The 19,043-nt window shown below is 50.9% G+C and overlaps 1 protein-coding gene across 2 annotated transcripts in view; it reads left to right on the top strand.

Annotated features, from left to right (window-relative positions):
* CCDC88C (coiled-coil domain containing 88C) overlaps window positions 1-19,043 on the top strand; it is a 148,302-nt gene that overhangs the window by 6,954 nt on the left and 122,305 nt on the right. For both annotated transcript variants that reach the window (XM_030930084.1, XM_030930083.1), the window contains exon 3: window positions 2,896-3,004. In XM_030930084.1, coding sequence (XP_030785944.1) covers window positions 2,896-3,004 — 109 coding nt within the window. The remainder of the gene's footprint in view (window positions 1-2,895; window positions 3,005-19,043) is intronic.

The raw sequence follows: 19,043 nt of genomic DNA, 5'->3' as shown, positions 1-19,043 counted from the left end.
TTTCCTACAGCATGGAAAGGTGAGGGTTACGGGGGTGCTGGGCAGAGTAGAGATTGAGATGTGCCTGCCTTAACTGTAGTTGAGGCTTTTGTTTTGATTAGTGTCTTGATAGCCTCTCTTTACCCAGAAAGGCTTAGTTAAAGGAGGGAGTACTAATAATCACGATAGGTAGCTTAATTACTCATACAGTAAATGTCAGAGTTTTTAGAGTGTTGTTTCAGTGAGCTATTTCTTCCAAGAATTGGGGAGAACAAAAGCAGGGATGGTCAGAGGCTTCTATGTTGTGATGTGAGGGGACTCCCAGGTTCCTGACCCTGAGTGTATGCTATGCCTTTGCACGTGCTGGAGATGTCCACGATGCATGCTGAGGTTTTTGGCTCCTGGCACTCCTGGGGTGGTCCCATCTGACTTCAGTGAAAGATGGGACTACAATGACAAAGGCGAAAAAAAGAAGAAACAAAACAAAACAAAAAGTGCTGCTTGTTCTCTGAGTTCTGCTATTTTAAGAAGCGCATTTGTCACTGTGAAATTGATTTTCGTCTTTTAAGGTATCTACAGTAAAAGGAGGAGAATTGTACCTTTAAGATAAATTACTTTATAATTCCAGGAACACTTCTGTAGCTAAGAATGCCTTTGCAGTTTAAATTCTGAATGCCTCTTCTTTTCCTGAATTAATTTTCACAGAACTCTTAACCTTTATTTTCTCAGTTATGCATGACTCGAAGAGAAACATGTAACACGTAAGTGATTTGGCCACACTCCATCACTGTACTTCCAGAAACATTTGAAACGATTTCGATTTGTAGGGTTTTTTTTCTTTGTCAATTTTCTACTAATTATTGGCTTTGAATGAACCAGATGGCATTGAGATTGATTTCCTTAACTCCCCACACCAACCCCCAAGAGGCTCAGCACCTTCATCACGGGGCCTGGATGACAGAAGAAACTGTGAAGACAGGCCCTCCTTTGAATTAGCCATCCTTCGCGGTGTCTTGGGACCGTCAGATGGAAGGGAGGTCTTTGTTATGAAAAGCAGCGCGCAGTCTGTGGAGGGGTGGAAAGAACTCAGTAATGCTGAGTGCTCTCATCTGATGGAAAACGTTTTCTGACACTGAGCGTTTTGAGAAATGTCCTGTATATAGATGAGGAAGGGACATAATACATCACTTGATGTAGATTTCTAGTTTCATCACAACCAGACCCGACTTTTGCCCGAGGTTGGAAAATAAATGACACTTTGGGGATTTCCCACATGAATTGTGTCTCTTAGCATTTCTTACAGGGTGCCTTGTACACCATAGAAGTGTCATAGATTGATTATGCCAGTTTCTCAAATAGGATTTTTGTCCCTGGAATTTGTAAATCATAGGGAGGACCAGCCCAAGACCAATTCACATGACAGAGGCAGACCTGTGTTTAGTGGAACATTATGATTTTATTGGTGTATTAAGTCAGAAAAGGTACCCTTTTGGCCTTGCACGGTGGCTGATGTCTGTAATCCCAGCACTTTGGGAGGCTAAGGTGGGAGACCAGCCTGGCCCACATGGTGAAACCCTGTCTTTACTAACAATACAAAAATTAGCCGGGTGTGGTGGCGTGCACTTATAATCCCAGCTACTTGGGAGGCCGAGGTGGGAGAATCGCTTGAACCCAGGAGGCGAAGGCGCACTAAGCTGAGATTGCGCCACTGCGCTACCGTCTGGGCGAACGAGCAAGACTCCGTCTCAAAAATAAAGAAAGAAAGAAAGAAAGAAAGAGAGAAAGAGAGAAAGGGAGGAAGGGAGGAAGGGAGGAAGGGAAGAAGGAAGGAAGGAAGGAAGGAAGGAAGGAAGGAAGGAAGGAAGGAAGGAAGAAGGAAGGAAGAAAGAAATGCACCATTTTAGGCTGGGCACAGTGGCTCACGCCTGTCATCCCAGTGCTTTGGGAGTCTGAGGCAGGAGGATGGCTTGAGGAGTTCGAGACCAGCCTGGGCAACATAGTGAGCCCCTGTCTTTATAAAAAGTTTTAAAAATGTAGCTGGGCCTGTAGTCCTAGCTGCCTGGGAGGCTGAGACAGGAAGATCCCTTGAGCTCAGGAGTTTGAGGCTATAGTGATCTGTGATGGTGCCACTGCACGCCAGACTGGGTGATTAAAAAAAAAAAAAAAACTACCATTTTTCTCCTTCCGCCTTTCTTGATGTTTCACATATTTTTCTTTCTTTCTTTCTTTTTTTTTTTTTTTGAGACGGAGTCTCGCTCTGTGGCCCGAGCTGGAGTGCAGTGGCCGGATCTCAGCTCACTGCAAGCTCCGCCTCCCGGGTTTACGCCATTCTCCTGCCTCAGCCTCCTGTGTAGCTGGGACTACAGGCGCCCGCCACCTCGCCCGGCTAGTTTTTTGTATTTTTTAGTAGAGACGGGGTTTCACTGTGTTAGCCAGGATGGTCTCGATCTCCAGACCTCGTGATCCGCCCATCTCGGCCTCCCAAAGTGCTGAGATTACAGGCTTGAGCCACCGCGCCCGGCCATGTTTCACATATTTTTCTTTGTTCAGCTTTTAATTCTTCTAATCTTGAAATATATTTGGCTGGGTTGGTTTTATACAATATGACATTTGGGGTCTGCACTAATATGTGATTGTTCTTTTCGGGTGCTCGGAACGGTGAGAATGGAAACAGCATTGACTGAGGGCCTGTGGTGGGCCACGTGCTCGGGTCAGGGAGCGGAAAGGCGATGTGTGGCTCACCTGAGGTCCTGGCTTAGCAGTGGCAGGATTAAGATTTGACTTGAACCACAACTGCCACAGCACGACCTCATGGTCACCTAGGGACTGGAGGACAAGATGCTGGGTCGCGGCTGGGAGAGGAAGTGTGGCAGCTGCTGGGAGATGCAATTTCCATTCTCGTGTTTCTTCCCCTAGAGATCCCAGGCCCACAAATCAACGCATCAATAAGCACGTCAACAATGATGTGAACCTTCGCATTCAGAATTTGACCATCTTGGTGAGAAGTATTAAGACCTACTATCAGGTAAGGGCAGTTCTGCTGTCACGAATTCTGATGTGTGTCCATCAGTATCATCACTGTCACGGTTTTCCCACAGGAGGCCGGGAGGAAACGGTGCTTACGTTTAGGCCTCTACTTGTTGAAGTGGGTCGCGTTCATGTGAACCCTTCGTTGGAGCATGTGTGAGGAGGAGATGGTGTGTTGCTTTCTCTTGTTAGGTGAACGTTCTTTGAGCTGGAAGGCCCCAGAGAGGAGCCTCGGTTTGCTGCCTCTGCCCCAGGAATGGAGTTGAGTGGGGACTGGGTGGCATGGGCTCCCCGAAGGTGACCCTGATGTGGTTGTTGTCCCCAGCCCCTGGCTCACTGGTTCTTTATACAGGAGCCATTCAAGGGTTGAGGGAGAGGAGGAACCACAGGAGGGCTATGAAGACCTCAGGAGGCTGAGGCAGGAGAATAGCTTGAACCTGGGAGGTGGAAGTTGCAGTGAGCCAAGGTCGTGCCACTGTACTCCAGCCTGGTGACAGAGCAAGACTCCATCTCAAAAACAAACAAACAAAACCCAAAACCCATCCCAGCCTTGGGAAGGCCAGTTGAGAGTCTTTGATGGTGTCAGTGATCTCTGTATGGCCAACACGGATGGAAATGGACTGAAACTGTGTACCTTGGAGCCCTGGCTTTCTTTTTTTGTTTTTGTTGTTGTTTTTTTTTTTTTTTTTGGGACGGAGTCTCATTCTGTTGCCCAAGCTGGAGTGCAATGGCGCCATCTCAGCTCACTGCAAACTCCGCCTCCCAGGTTCACACCATTCTCCCGCCTCAGCCTCCCGAGTAGCTGGGACTACAGTCGCCCACCACCACGCCCGGCTAATTATTTTGTGTTTTTAGTAGAGACGGGGTTTCACCATGTTAGCCAGGATGGTCTCCATCTTCTGACCTCGTGATCTGCCTGCCTCGGCCTCCCAAAGTGCTGGGATTACAGGCGTGAGCCACCGTGCCTGGCCGGGAGCCCTGGTTTTCAAACCTTTTCTTAGCAGTGAAACTTTCCCCCTATATGATTTTTCTTGAGACCCCAGGTGAAGCCCAGTGCACTGTGCTCAGCTGTCTCCTCAGCCTCCAGGGCATCTGTCTGGGTTCCCGGGACCCCAGGGGACACAGATTGAGAACTGCTCAAGAACAACTGCCTCCCAGATTCAGGCCAGCGTTTCACTACACATGTGACTAGACTCCACCTGACACCTGTTCCTCGCACTTGGCTTCCTGGGCTGTAACTTGGTCTTGTTCTGGGATTGGGGAGCATCTTTGGATGTTGTGAGGCCTCTGTTGATGTGAGGAAGCCCTCTGGCCAGCCATGACTCCCCTTCTGCCCTTGTGCAGTAGTTGCTGGTTCTGGGGTCCGCTGAGGGACTGCTGGGTGGGCTGCCAGGCAGAATGTGTACTGTGGCATTGGGCTTTGTGCTGGGCCCAGTTCCTGTCGAGGGCTGTGGTTGCTGCAGGAGCCCTTGCTTCTGTTTCAACATGAATTTGAAACTGAACGTGACGGGGGGAATGGACGATGGCCTGGGTTTTCTGGGACTGTTTCCATCCTCCTCCCGTTGGGTGGGGGTGCTGGCGTGGTTTGCCTGTGCGGGCCAGTTCAGTGAGCCATCTGTGCTCAGTCCAGAGACCACTGGGAGAGGGGCACCATGGGGTCTCTGGACATTGTGTCTGGGAAGCTTAGAACCAGCCCCATCCCTTTAGTTCCAGATGTCTGAGGAGGGGGCCGAGGGTCAGGGAGAGGCCTGGAGGACTGGTGTGGGAGCCTGTGACAGTTGGCTCTGGGGAGTGGAAGGGGAGCCACACTCAGCATGGTGTATGCTATAGGCAGGGGCATTTCTGCTGGTGTCTCCCTCTCGACAGCCATGCACAGAGGCAGTGGGGCAAAGGCGATGGTGCTGTCAGTGACCTGGGCGTCTGTGATGAGGGCCTGGTGGCTGTGCTGGCTGCTCAGCAGGTATGCAGGGCATGGGCCCTGTCTGCAGGTGCCATTCATGCCAGGCAGGTGCTTTCAGTACTGTGTACTAAGTGCTGGGGGAAGCACATAGTGCTGCAAGTTCAAGAGGCAAGACCCCCTAACCCAGCCTGCATGCGGGGAGCTGGGGAAGCTTCTTGGAGGAGGTGATACCTGAGTGGAGTTTCAGTGGGCAACTGAGTTTCTAGTTTGGAAGGTCATGGGAGGGAATAGGCAGGGCTGGTCAGAGCCAGCGGTATAGCACTGGGCAGGTGTCTGCTTCCCTGTCCTCCCTCCTCCTGCACTGTGAGCTCCTGGATGAGCTTGGATGTGATGAAGGTCTCAAATGGAGGTGAGGTTTCTGCAGGTCTTCATGAGTAGCACGGGGCAGGCTCTTGCTGGAAGCTGTTTGGCCATAGAGATGCCATCCTCTGGCTCTGCCAGCCCAGGAGGACTTCTGCTGTTGGTGACCAGCCACTCTGAGGGTCCAACTCTGGGCCTGGCAAAATGGACTTGACACTCGCTTGAGACTGTGTGGGTTTGAGAAGCAGTTTGCTGTTCTTGGGGTACTGTGCAGAGTTCCAGAAGGTGGGAGGTGGCCACAGAAGGTAAAAGATGGCCAGCCCACCCTCAGGGTCCAGAAGGACTTCCAGGTGGAAAGAGGATCCTGCATCCCTGCTCCCCCTCCTTTTGTGCTGGGAGCGCTTGGAGGACCAGGCTGGTGTGCGCCGGCAGTCTTGGCCCAGCTCAGAGCAAATGGTCAGTCAGTGTGTGCTGACAGCACTTGCTGCTGACCAGGGAGTGGTCACTGCCTCTCAGTCCTGCCTGCTTGAAGGAAACTGACAAGACGCTTATGTTCAGGGCTGGCACATTCCGTGTGGACAGTGTTCTGCTGTGTGTATTTTTTTCCTTCCAATTTATGACAAAATAAAGTTCCTGTCATATAGGTTGTACTGTACGTGCTCTTTGTAAACAGCTTGGAAAACAGACAAGTAGCACAAGAAAAGACCCACCCATTAGCCCAGCACCCAGTGACAATCGCTGTTAACGTTTGTTGTATTTCCTTCCAGTTCTTGAGTGAATAGTTTTTGTTTTATGCCATTGTGGTTGTGGCCATATATACAATTGCGTATCCTGCCTTTTTTCCCTCCCACCTAACATTATAGCGCAAACATAACCGGTTATTATAGTCAAGGGGTATTCCAGAACGTAAGAGCTGCCGCCTGAAGGTAACCCTGAAGGTCCTGAGGGCTTGGAATTAAGTGACACAGACGTCGTTCCTTACTCTGACTGGGTGCTGCGTGGGTGGGCCGCCCTCTCACCTGTGGCTTTTCGGTAGACACATCAAGTTCGCGCAGTCTGGCTTGGGGTTTTGTTTGCCAGGAGATGGCTTTGTGCCCCTAACTGTCCCCTTCTTCTCTGCGGCACACTGGAGCAGTGACAGTCTGGAAGGCCAGACCTCTCCTAAAGAGCATGGGCCGTGTCACTAGGATGCTCAAGTTGATCTCTGAAAACCTGGGGAGGCAAAGGGTCCTTGACCTTTTCCTGAGCAGGGCATAGGTCAGCAAGCGGGTGGAAACCAGTGTGGCTGAGATCCCATCCCACCACCGGCATCTAAGTCAGATCCTCCGCCTTCCTGGCTTACTGCATTGGACTCTTCTGGGATTGGAGCCCTGGAATCTGCATTTTCAAGTTTCCCAGCTGCTTGAGTCTCACCATTCCAACGGGATTGACAGTGGTGGTTCTCAAAAGTGTGGTCCCTAGATCTGCAGCCTCGCAGGGAGCTGGTTAGAGATGCAGATGTAAGTTGGGAGTCTGTATTTTAACAGGCCCCCAGGTGACTCCGAGGCACATGCCCATGGGAACCACTGGAACCAATGGGGGAGAACATTTCTGGTGATTTCTAGAAGAGTCACATTGAGCTGGATCTCCTGGGCAGAGGGAGCTCAGTCCTCACCAGGTGACCCTTCTTCATCACATATGCCAGATGCATGTCTCATCACCCCAGGGCAGGAAGGCAGGGTCTCAGAATGGAGGAGGGGAAGGAGAGGATGCGGTGACCAGGAGGTTACCAGAGGGAGGAGGGGATGTTGAGGGAGTAACTGGGAAGGGGCGGAGAAAGCCAGAGTAGGACAAAGCCTTGGAGAGAGAGCACCTGGGTCAGTCTCTGCATTTTGGAGAAGAAAAGGCTGGCCTGTCCAAGGTGGGGACACCGGCTTTGGAACAGCGCCCTCAAATGGGACATCTGCTGAGCAGCCTGGAGGACAGGCAAGGCTGGGCCAGAGCCCCACGCTGCCTCAGCCTGGTTGGCTGGGGTCACCCTGTGTCCTCTCATGCTTGTTTTACTCATTCAATAGCCAACCTCCTTTTCGTCTGGCTTTTTAAAAATTTAATTTAATTTTTTGAGATAGGGTCTCACTCTGTCACCCAGGCTGGAGTGCAGTGGTATAGTCTTAGCTCACTGCAATCCTCCCCCTCCCCCTCCACTGGGCTCAGGAGATCCTCCTACCTCAGCCTCCTGAGTAGCTGGGACCACCAGTGCACACCCTACGCCTGGCTACTTTTTGTATTTTTAGTAGAGACAGGATTTCACTATGTTGGCCAGGCTGGTCTCAAACTTGGGAGCTCAAGCAGTCCTCCTGCCTTGGCCTCCCAAAGTGCTGGGCTTATAGCATGAACCTGTAAGGCTTGCGACATCTGTCCTGGCTTTTTTTGAAATTAAATTTTGGATTTGTGTAATGGTTCGCTTTTTCCATTAAGAACCTTGAATATTTACATTAAATGCAGATAGTGGAGTCAGGCTGAAAGTGAGGCTGTTGCAGCCGAAGTCTGCCGTGTGCAGCAGCGGCTGGCCTGTCTATGCTCTGGGGTTGTGCCTGGCATCCCGTCCCCATTCCCTGCCCTGGACACCTTCAGGCCGGTGCCTTGTCCGGAAAGGGCGAAGTTTCTGAGGTTTCTTTGGCTTTGTGTGGTGGGAAGCACTTCAGATGGTGGCCTGGATACATTCCCTGTGGGTTGATGGAGACGTATGTCTTTGTCATCGAGTCCACACATGGATATCTCATCCAGTGAGATCGGGACCCTTGGATGGATGTGGAGACTTACCCATAGGACTCACTCTGAAATGAGGTATTGGCTGTTTCTTCACGTGCCTCTCCTCGCCAGGTGCAGAGGCTGCAAGGCTGGGGTCCCACCGTCTCTCTGGGCGGGCTGCTGTCCTCTGAGCCTCCTGAGTGTCCTCCTTCAAGCGAAGCGGGGGGGGGCCTGAAATGCTACAGTGGCATGGTGACCAGAAACTGCGAGATTTAGAGTTTACGATCAGCTCAAAGAAGTTTAGCTTTCTGGGTTCCTTGAGCTCGGCTCTCTGACTTCTGGCCTCTAGCATGGGCACAAGGCCAGAAGCTTCCTTATCTCAAATGAAACAGAGGAATAAATACAGCCTGGGTGCCTTAGCTTCTCCTAGCCCTTTCTTTTTCCTTTATTGCTTTGAAGAATTAAAAATAAAACAGTACAAATGGTCATAACGAACACTCACATACCTGTCGTTCAAAATAAATACGAACATATGGTTCTATTTTTCCATATTTGCTTGAGACCTTTTCTTTTTTTTTTAAGAAGTAAAAATTTTGTGTTAAGATAGACGTTCCCACCAGCCACTACTAAGCCCTGTTCTTCTCTCCCTTCCTGGGGTTAATACCTCTCATTAATTTGGTGGTATCCACTTAACATTTTTATCCTCTTGCTGTGTATGTGTGTGTGTGTTGTATATATATGTGTGTGCACACTCTACACACTTGTGTACACACAGAGCTTTGTGTGATCTTTCGATGAGACTTCCATAAATGGCAGCGCTTTGCCTGTAACTTCTTCCTCTGCTCAGCCTTGTTTCCGAGATGTCAGCCTCTGTGGTAGTTGTATGAGATAAGCATGCTCTGTTTACTAAAAATTAGGATTATCTTTAGGAAATGTGGACATTTTGTTTGAAGAAGGAAATTTTTTTCTTTTAATTTTTGTTTTGTTTTGTTTTTGTTGCTGTTGTTCGAGACAGTCTTGCTCTGTTTCCCAGGCTGAAGTGCAGTGGTATGATTATAGCTCACTGCAGCCTCAACCTCTCAGGCTCAAGCAGTTCTCCCACCTCAGCCTCCTGAGTAGCTGGGATCACAGGTGTGTGCCACCATGTCTAGCTAATTTTTTTTTTTTTTATTTTTAGTAGAAGCAAGGTCTCGCTATGTTGCCCAGGCTGGTCTCAAACTCCTGGGCTCAAGCGATCCTCCTGCCTTACTCTCTCAAACTGCTGGGATTACAGGCATGATCCACTATGGAAAATCTTTTGTCAAAAGCAAGAATAGAAGGAAATGTACATTTGACATTGTTGGTGGAAACAACACATTAAACTTGTGGCTGTGTCTCATTTGTGTGGTCTGGAGGGTTTAGTCTGCTTCACTGCTTTGATGGGCAGGGACAGGATTCAAGGGAACTTAGAGTCCGCTCAGGCCATGGCTACTGGTACAAGAGGCATTTGCTTTAGGAGTAATAATACGTTGTATAGAATTTGCAGAGGAGAAATTAGTTTCTCCACTTTTGACTTCAAAGGTTAAAGAGGAGGGCCATATTTTTGATTTTGTAGCTCATTTCCACATTGTGAGGAAATTAAAAATAACATTTTTGATTATAAAAATATCTTCTGGCTGGGCACGGTGGCTCATGCCTGTAATCTCAGCCCTGTGGGAGGCCGAGGCAGGTAGATCATGAGGTCAGGAGATGGAGACCATCCTGGCTAACACAGTGAAACCCCGTCTCTACTAAAAATACAAAACTAGCTGGGCATGGTGGTGGGCGCCCGTAGTCCCAGCCACTCGGGAGGCTGAGGCAGGAGAATGGCGTGAACCCAGGAGGCGGAGCTTGCAGCGAGCAGAGATCGCGCCACTGCACTCCAGCCTGGGCGACAGAGCGAGACTTCGTATAAAAAAAAAAAAAAAATATATATATATATATATATATATATATACACACACACACACACACACATATATATATATACTTACTATGGATTAGGAAATAGAAGGAAAGTTAAATTCACCTATTATCTCAACACCTAGGGATACCACTGCCAGCATTTTGGTACTTGTGCTTGCTTTGTGTGTGTGCGTGTGTGTGTGTTTCTAAAGTATGGCTCGTATCATTATACTGTTTGTAACCTGCCTTTTCTTCATTTACCATGCAGTGAGCAAGCTTTTCCCCACCATTAAATACTCCTTCATAATATGAATTTTGGTGTCTGTAACATTTTATCATGTCGATGTGACTCCTATCATTGTCTCAGAATTAGAAACCATGCCACTGTGAACATACTTGGTACATAAGTCATTCAACACATGTTCTTATTTCCTTAGCAGGGAGTTCCTAGGTCAAACGACATGAATACTTTGAGAAGTTTTGCTACTTGTTGCCAAAATAGCTGTATGTATAGGTTTTTTTCCTTTTCTTTGGTCAATTGCCCATTTGTGTTCTTCACCCTTTGTGATTGCGTTTGTTAAAATGCAGCTATTTTAACAAATTGCTATTGCATGCTGAAGATTCTCGAGTCCCTGCCAGGCCAGCAAGGTCCTGAGGTTGTGTTTGTGATGTCTGGGTGGACTTCGTTTGTGTTGAAGGATCTTGAGTGCTTTTTGGGGATCTCTCAAGCAGGACTCCCTGAGGGAGTCGTAGGGGCATTAGAGAACAAGGCAGCCATTAGGGGCAGGGCCTGGCTGTGGCTGGGGATCCAGCCCAGGCCTGGGCTCCGTCCCCACATCGGCAGCAGGAGCTTTTGTGGACCTGACCATCCAGAGGTCACAGTCAGCTTCCGTGTGAAGGTTTGCAGTCCGTTCAGAATTCAAGAGCGAACCCTCCAGACTGCTGGGAGGTGTGCCTGAGGAGGGCAGTGGTCTGCGGGGCGGGGGAGGGGGGCCCTCATCCTCATCCTCATCCCATCCCCCATTCCCTAGCTAGAACTTGTATAGTAGAATAAGGAAATGCAGGATGTGGAAGCTCTGGTGGCCCAGAGGTGGGTGGGACTTGCCAGGTTACCGGCTCTTACTCTTTCTGTTTCTCTTTCTTCTCCTCTCCATGCCCGAGATGCTCACGTTTTGTGGGGTGGGAGAGTGGCCAGGTCAATCAGCTGCAATAACACCTGTGTACGCAGGACACGGAATATGGCCAGACACAGGCCCGGGGAGCAGGGATCCTGGAGAGCTTTCTCAGGGGAGATGTCTGCCTGCGGCTGTCAGGTTGACTGGCAGGGAGGTGCTGTCCGCTGGGAAGAGCAGCACCTGCAGAACTTTGGAGACATAAAACAGCCCGAAGGTTGGGGCATCTCTTGGGGGATATGGGGGTGAGGCTGCAGGCTGTGCTTAGGTGCTCAGGAACTTGTACTTTTTTTTTTTTTTTGAGATGGAGTCTCACTCTGTCACCCAGGCTGGAGTGCAGTGGCGCGATCTCGGCTCACTGCAACCTCCGCCTCCTGGGTTCAAGTGATTCTCCCACCTCAGCCTCCTGAGTAGCTGTGATTACAGGCACCTGCCATCATGCCCGGCAAATTTTTTGTATTCTTAGTAGAGATGGGGTTTCACTGTGTTGGCCAGGCTGGTCTTGAACTCCTGACCTCAGGTGATCCACCCACCTCGGCCTCCCAAAGTGCTGGATTACAGGTGTGAGCCACCGAGCCTGGCCTAGGAACCTGAACTTCTAAAAGAGAAAGCTTAGGAAAGAAAACTCCTGCTCCTGTTTGGAGAATGCACAGGTGTTGGGAGGGGTTGGCAGGTCGCGGGGCCCTGGACTGAGGCCACAGCAGCAGAGAGAAGGATGAGCTCTAGGAGATTCCATGGGGATCCAGCCCAGATGTGGGAATCTAGGGGTGAGGGGTCCCTGGGTTCCTGATGTGACTTGGGGGTGGGTGTTGGTGCTGCTGTCTGGGTGAGCCTAGGGCTCTGGGTGAGGAGAAGTGGGCTCAGTGGGGAGCAAGCCAGCTTGTTGTCACTGGTGTCAGGCAGGTAGATCTGAGCGTTCCGGGCTAGGAATGCAGATGGAAGCCATGGGGACGTTGGCTAGAGAGTCACAAGCAGGCGTGGGGGATGAGAATTGCCCACTGGCCGAGGAGGTGGGAGCAGGCGCCAGGGTTAGGGTTGGGCAGAGCACATGGGACTCCCCAAGGTGACAGTGAGGAGTCCCCCAAGTGGGAGGATCAGAGGGAGAGTGGGCTGCAGAGAGGAGAACCCCTGAGGAGAGAGGGCACCAATACACAGGGCTGCCCGTGGCCCAGCAGACCACTCAGCTGTGGGCGGCTCAGTGCCCACCTGGAGCAAGCACCCTAGGAGAGCAGGAACGGCCGTCCGGGCCCAAGAAAGTCTTGCTGTGCAGCAGACCTGCGTGCCCTCAGGGCTGCAGGCTGGTGGTGGAGGCTTCCTGATCAGCCAGACCAGAGGGCTGCAGTTCTCAGGGCCACTAGAATCCCCTTTTCCACACTTAACAAAAGGCGTGTACTCCCAGCCTGTTGTGCTCCCTGCCTTGCTGGCTCCTGCTGCTTGTATTTCTTTCAATTATTTATTTTACCTTTTTATTTATTTTTGAGACAGGGTCTCACTCTCTTACCGACGCTGGAGTGCAGTGGTGCGACCATAGCTCATTGTAACCTCAAACTCCTGGGCTCAAGTGGTCCTCCGGCCCCAGTCTACCAAGTAGCTAGGAGTACAGGTGCACACCACTGTGCCCAGCTAATTCTTTTTGAATTTTTTGTAGAGATGGGGTCTCACTGTGCTGGCCAGGCTACTCAAACTCCTGGGCTCAAGCAGTCCTCCTGCCTTGGCCTCCCAAGGTGTTGGGGTTACAGGCGTGAACCCCACATGCCAGCCAGTGTTGGTGTTACAAGCTCAGTGGTTCAGCTGTTGGCCAGGGGTGGAGCAAACGGGCTGAGGACTTGGTGATGTGCTGAACGCCCAAACCTCTTGAGAGGCAGGTTTGGTTTCTGTAAGCTGTTAGAGTGCCAGTTGGACTTGTTTTCCTTTCTTTTCTCTCCTTTTTGTTGTCAGAAGAAATGCTGTCCAGGCATATCAGATAGCAGCGAGGAACTGTGGGACTCAGATCTGTGCCCATATCAAAAGACTGAGAGATGAATGGGAGGGAGCTTAACCTTTACTGAGTGCCCTTGCTGGGGACTTCAGAACCTCGTCATATTTCACTGTTACTTCGGTATTATAAAGAAGAAATTACTGTCTCCATTCTACAGATTAGGAAACCAAGGCTCATGGAGCAAGATCAGGAAACAGCCTCAGAAAGCTGCAGGGTTTCTTCATCACTGGCTGCTTGGAGAAGCTTCTTTCTAAAAGCCAGGCTTTCTAGAATCATGTAGGGAGGTAACTTGCTGCAGGTGGACCTGCTGCCCTGTAAAGGCTGGCAGGGCCAGTCAGGATCTGTACCCGCAGTGGGGCGGGTGGTGCTGCATGTGGTGTGCCCCCAGCTGGGAGTGTGGGCTCCCGTGATAACCAGGCTTCACACCAGCCTGGAGCCCCGAGGAAGGGACTGGGTTGCTTCAGGCACCTCTGAAACTTCCGGGGTTGGGCGGAGGGTGGAACAGGGAGCAGCTGGCCTCCGACTTCACCCTTCACCCCAGAGTGGCAGGAAGCAGAGATTCAGGGCTAATTGCGGGGGTTGCGGAGGGCGAAAGGTGGGTTTGATGTAATTAGCAGAGTTGGAGTTCAGCCGGGGCAAGGAGATGGAGAGAAAGTGTATGTGTGTGTGAGTGTGTGTGAGTAAGTGTGTGTGTGTACACAGTCTTTCTGTTCTCTGAGGGTTCTTTCTCTAGGACTTGAGTCAAGACCTTGATTTGCTGGGGCTTCCCGCCTATCCCGGGAGTGGCCACCCTGTCCTCTGCCTTTGCAGGAAGGAGGTTTGGCTCAGGAGTCTTGCTTTCGCTCCTGGTGTTGGGGGTGTCACCCAGGCCCCTTGACTGACCCCTTGCCTGGGCCTGTTGGGCATAGCACCGAGCCGAGATTCTCAGAACGTGCAGCCTCAAAGGGTCTGCTCAGAGCCCTTCCCACTTCCTGACTTTGACACATTGGGACGTCCCCCAGGTCCCTCTCCGTCCCCAATGGTGTTTGTTCCAGAATCATGTTTCTGATACAGGTTATCTTACCATGTGAAGTATTGACTTTTTCACCGTTTGCTCAAGTTTTTTTCTTTCTTTCTTCTTTCTTTGAAGATAGGGTCTTGCTCTGTGTAAGCCAGGCTGGAGTGCAGTGGTGCGATCACGGCTCATTGCAGCCTCGACCTTGATCTGCAATCCTCCTGCTTCAGCCCCCAGAGTAGCTGGGACTACAAGCATGCACCACCACTTCTGGCTAATTTATGTTTCTGATTTTTTGTAGACATGGAGTCTCCCTGTGTTGCCCAGGCTGGTCTCGAACTCCTGAAGTTGTTTCTTTTTTTTTTTTTTTTTTTTTGAGACGGAGTCTCGCTCTGTCACCCATCCTGGAGTGCTGTGGCCGGATCTCAGCTCACTGCAAGCTCCGCCTCCCGGGTTCACGCCATTCTCCTGTCTCAGCCTCCCGGGTAGTTGGGACTACAGGCGCCGCCACGTCGCCCGGCTAGTTTTTTGTAGTTTTTAGTAGAGACAGGGTTTCACCGTGTTAGCCAGGATGGTCTCGATCTCCTGACCTCGTGATCCGCCCGTCTCGGCCTCCCAAAGTGCTGGGATTACAGGCTTGAGCCACCGCGCCCGGCCTCTGAAGTTGTTTCTTAATTCATGGCCATTTATTTACAGAGCCGTGTGTTTATGAGCCCATCTTGGGAGCACAAAGTAAGCAACAAAGCTTCTGGGAGTGGAAGCTGAGTGATCCCCTGATCAGAGGACAAGGAGTCTGAATTTGTGCTTCCAGAAAAATTATGTCTGAAACGATGAATGTTAAGCTTGCAGAAGCCAAGAGTGAGCGGTGTTGGTGTTCCCGGTGCTTGTCGGGCTCATTCTTAGTTAGGTCTCGTTCAGTTCTGATTTAAAGCAGCGCTTGTGGGTGATGAGTGTTGTAGGATTCGAGTGATGCGAGCGTGAATGAAGGTTGGAAACACAGCTTACTTTATGGTCATACCCTAAACGCCAGAGTGGGAGGAAGTGGCAGGAGGGACCAGTTCCTTTTGTGACAGAAAGGAGAGGAATGGATTTCTCAAGTTGTTAAAAAGAAAAAACAGAGGTTTCTCCTTTGCCTTGGGTTTGGTGTTAAATGCCAGGATCAGCATGTTTGATGTTCTCACTGGTTTGTCAGAAGGAGTTTCTGAAGAAGAACTTGCCCAGGCAGGCTCTGCCTCTCCATGAAGCCGGCTGCGTGGCTCCCCTCCAGGGCTCATAACAGTTTTTGTTATTCAGCTGTTCTTTTGGGAATGGCAGAGATTCTCTTCTGCTTCGCCTTTTATGCAGGGCCCCTTGGTCCTTCGCGATAGAATTGTTGCGATATAATTGTAGCCTTATTTTTCTAGTAACAAGAGGAATGTTGAAGGAAAGAGGATGAGGAAGTGCTGGTCTTAAATTGGTGGTTTCAGCCAGGACTGTAGAAGTTGAAGGGGCCACACTCTGTACCCCCAGTTCTGAGTTGGTGGTGGTTAGTGGGGAGGCAGAGGTTTCAGATAAAGAGTCAAGGCTGCCAGGTTCCACTGCGAGGGTTCTGTTGGTTTGGGATTGGGTTTCGGGGAGGTTAAGGGTTGAGGGGTGGTATTCTACACGTAGGGGCGTTCTGTAGGGGAAGAGATGGGCACACTGCAGCTCCAGGGAGAAGCCTCGTATTGCTTCCTTTAGCTGCAGCTGGGCAAGCTTGGCCTGGGGTCTGGTGGCCTGGGGAGGGAGCAGGCAGGTTTGCCTTCTTGGCTGGGGGACGAGGTGGTTAGCCACTGCTTGGTGGAAGTGGGTGAGCCAGCTTTGTGAGGTGACTTCTTTGGTTACCTGAAGGCCAGGAAAGTGAAGCCAGAGAACAAGGTGGGATGGGAGGTGGGAAGGCAGGAATGATGAGGGCTCTGCCACTGTGTCAGCTTGGGTCCCTGAACTCTTTCCCTGGTCCACAAGCTTGTGTTCACTGTTCCCAGCAGTGTGACTTAGGGTGCGTCGGTCCAACCTCACCTGTGGAGCAGGGGTAAAAATGACCTTATAGGTGGTTGTGAGGCTCAAATGAGGTCACGAAACGTTTCCTGAGTCAGTGAATAATAACAGTGACAGCTCTGGGTCCCAGCCTGACTCTGCAGGGGACGCACTTGTTCACCTGTATTCTGCAGGCAGAGGGGGCAGTTACTTGCAGATAGGGGACTTGGGAGGCAGGAGACACAAATTCAAATAGAAATGGAAAAACAACCATGAGCCTCACCATCCTTAGAGGCACAAGGTCGAATGGCGGGTTCCTTTGAGCGCATCCCTCAGATTTGTGGCCTTGGGTAAGTTACTTCATCTCTGAGAGTCTTCCTTGTTTGAAAAGTGGAGATATTAATAGTGCCAGCCTGGGAGGGTTGTAGGAGGGGTTCTATGAGGGCCTTGTACTCAGGGGACACGTGGGTGGGAGGGGAGGATGCCCACCCCTCTGGCAGAGGGGTGGCGGGCAGGCCTCCCACTCTAAGCCCCCTCCCCTGGCCGCTCTGCATTCATCTGTCACTGAGCAGATTATCCAAGGAGCCCTCCCGGAGTAATGCGCTCTGATTCATTTGGATTAGTCTCACGCATGTGCACGTGTGCCTGTCTCTAGCCCTGCACGTTTTTCTCCTGTATGATCGTTTTATTTTAAGCTGAGTGACTTACACATATTATCTCATCAAAGGAAGCCTCACGATTTTATCCCTCACCAGCAATAGAATTCCTTAAAAGCAGGCACTCAATCTTTTTGTTTGTCTGTCACCGCACCAGCATGGAAATGTATCTGCCGTCAGTCAGCATGTGTTAATGACAAGATACATAATGATAGAGGCCACCATTCAGTGGAGTAAATAATTCAGAGAATAAGTCATTACAATCAGGGAACATGGTGTCGCACCAGGCCTGGACTGGGAGTCCTGTCTCTAGGTTAAAATGACCCTGCAAAGGCCCCCGCACCTGCTGCCCTTTCTAGACTGTTGAGTAATTAGAGGATGGGGCCTGTCTTGTTCCTCTGTGTCCCTGACACATGGCAGGGACCCAGGCCCTGACTGTTTAGGGGGTAAACGGGGGTAAACCGGTATGGAGGTGCGGTGCAGTGAGGGGGCTGGGCTGGAGCTTAGGGCTCCCCTACTATTTTCACGCAGACCTGTAGGCTTTTCATGTGGTGTTTGCTTTGTTGATGGAAATGCCATATGTCAGGTACCCGGAGGGAGGCTCAGTCCCTGAGGGGTGGAAATTAAATTGATTGTTTTCAACTTTGTCTAGCCAGCTTGGCTCCCCTGAGCGTTCTAAGGTTTAGGCTGAATGACTTTAAAATTTTAAGACTAAAATATTTGCCTCCTTTCCAAACCTTAATAACCAAACAGGCTCACCTTCCTGCCCAGCAAGTCAGATTTACATGCCTTTAAAGTGTGGGATTGTGGCTAAGGGACAGAAACTCCCGAGCAGTTTGGCACTTTTTGTGCTCAGTCTGTCTTCTGGCACCCTGTTTTTGGGGTGAGAATTTGTGGCATTATGGAGTAGAGCTTACAAAGTTGATTTCTTTTCTTATATTTCTTTTCTTATATTTTCTTTTTCTTTTTTTGAGACGGAGTCTCGCTCTATCGCCCAGGCTGGAGTGCAGTGGCGTGATCTCGGCTCACTGCAACCTCCGCCTCCCGGGTTCAAGCAATTCTCCTGCCTCAGCCTCCGAAGTAGCTGAAATTACAGGCATGGGCTGCCATGCCCGGCTAATTTTGTATTTTTTAATAGAGATGGGGTTTCACCATGTTGGTCAGGCTGGGAAGTTGAATATTTCAGATGGAAATGGACTAAGTTGCAGAGGCGAGTATCCCATGCTTACATGCCAGAAGAAAGAAGCGGTGGTGGTTTCCGAGAACTCTGGGCTATTTTGCTAACCACCTGGGGCAGTTAATCCAAAACAGGTTGTCCAGACCTTCAGAGGAAGCCAGATGGGGGCTGCGGTGTGGGCCATCGGGAAGGCACTTCTGTCTGCGCCCCTTCTCCTACCTTACCCTTGTGTCTTCCTTCGGGAGGTAGAATTCGCTCAGGTTGCATCTACCTCATCTGCCCCTCTGCCTGCAGGGCTTGGGGGTTAGGAGGTGTGGGGGGGCTCCCATCCTACTTACAGGCAGAACAGCTGGCACCTGGATCTGTCATCTCCCAGCTCAGCCTCTCCCAGGGCGGCTCCTCTTGTCCTCCAGGCCCACCCTGACACTGGTGTGACCTGGGGCAAGTGGCCCAACCCCTCCTAGCCTGTTCCTCCTTTGTCAGATGGGGGTGATGACTGCACTCCCCTCCCTGGGTTGCAGCGATTCCGAGAGAGCCAGTGAGCGACTGGTGCCTGGGAAATGCCCAGCCCGGTGCCCATGGGCCGTTTCAAGGAGCGGGCTCTGTTACTGTCTCTCCCTCTCCTGCTCCCTCACACGTCCTGCCCTTGCAGTTTCTCCTGCCCCAACACCTTTCCTTTTTCCCTATGTGAGGCCTTGAAGACTCTCTGGAATTTAATTTCATTATTGCCGTCATCACACCCCTGGCCCTGACTTGTTTTCTCTGTGTCCCACCCCACATTGCAGACTCATTCAGGGCGGGGACTCCGGCAGCCTCTGTCTCTCCCAGGAAACGCAGTGAGGGGGCTCAGTGAGAGTGAGGGGTGCAGTGAGAGTGAGGGCCGCAGTGAGAGTGAGGGGTGCAGTGACAGTGAGGGCCGCAGTGAGAGTGAGGGGCCGCCCTTGCTGGGCTCCCTGGTGCTCCCTCCAAGAACTCCAAAGGGCCAGGTCCTCGGCTAGGCTGGGCTCTAAAATGTTCCTCCTTTTATGCATCGCTGGTATGGAAACCCTGGGTCATTATCGGCTCTGGGTTTAAAAGATGAGGCAAATTGATTTCTAAAGCCAAAGCCACTTTGACAAGCCTTTTGATCTCATTCCTTTTGAACAGAAAGGA

This window comes from Rhinopithecus roxellana, chromosome 5 (genome assembly GCF_007565055.1).
Source record: "Rhinopithecus roxellana isolate Shanxi Qingling chromosome 5, ASM756505v1, whole genome shotgun sequence".
Classification (NCBI taxonomy): domain Eukaryota; kingdom Metazoa; phylum Chordata; class Mammalia; order Primates; family Cercopithecidae; genus Rhinopithecus; species Rhinopithecus roxellana.
This window is presented reverse-complemented; position numbering and strand designations above follow the sequence as displayed.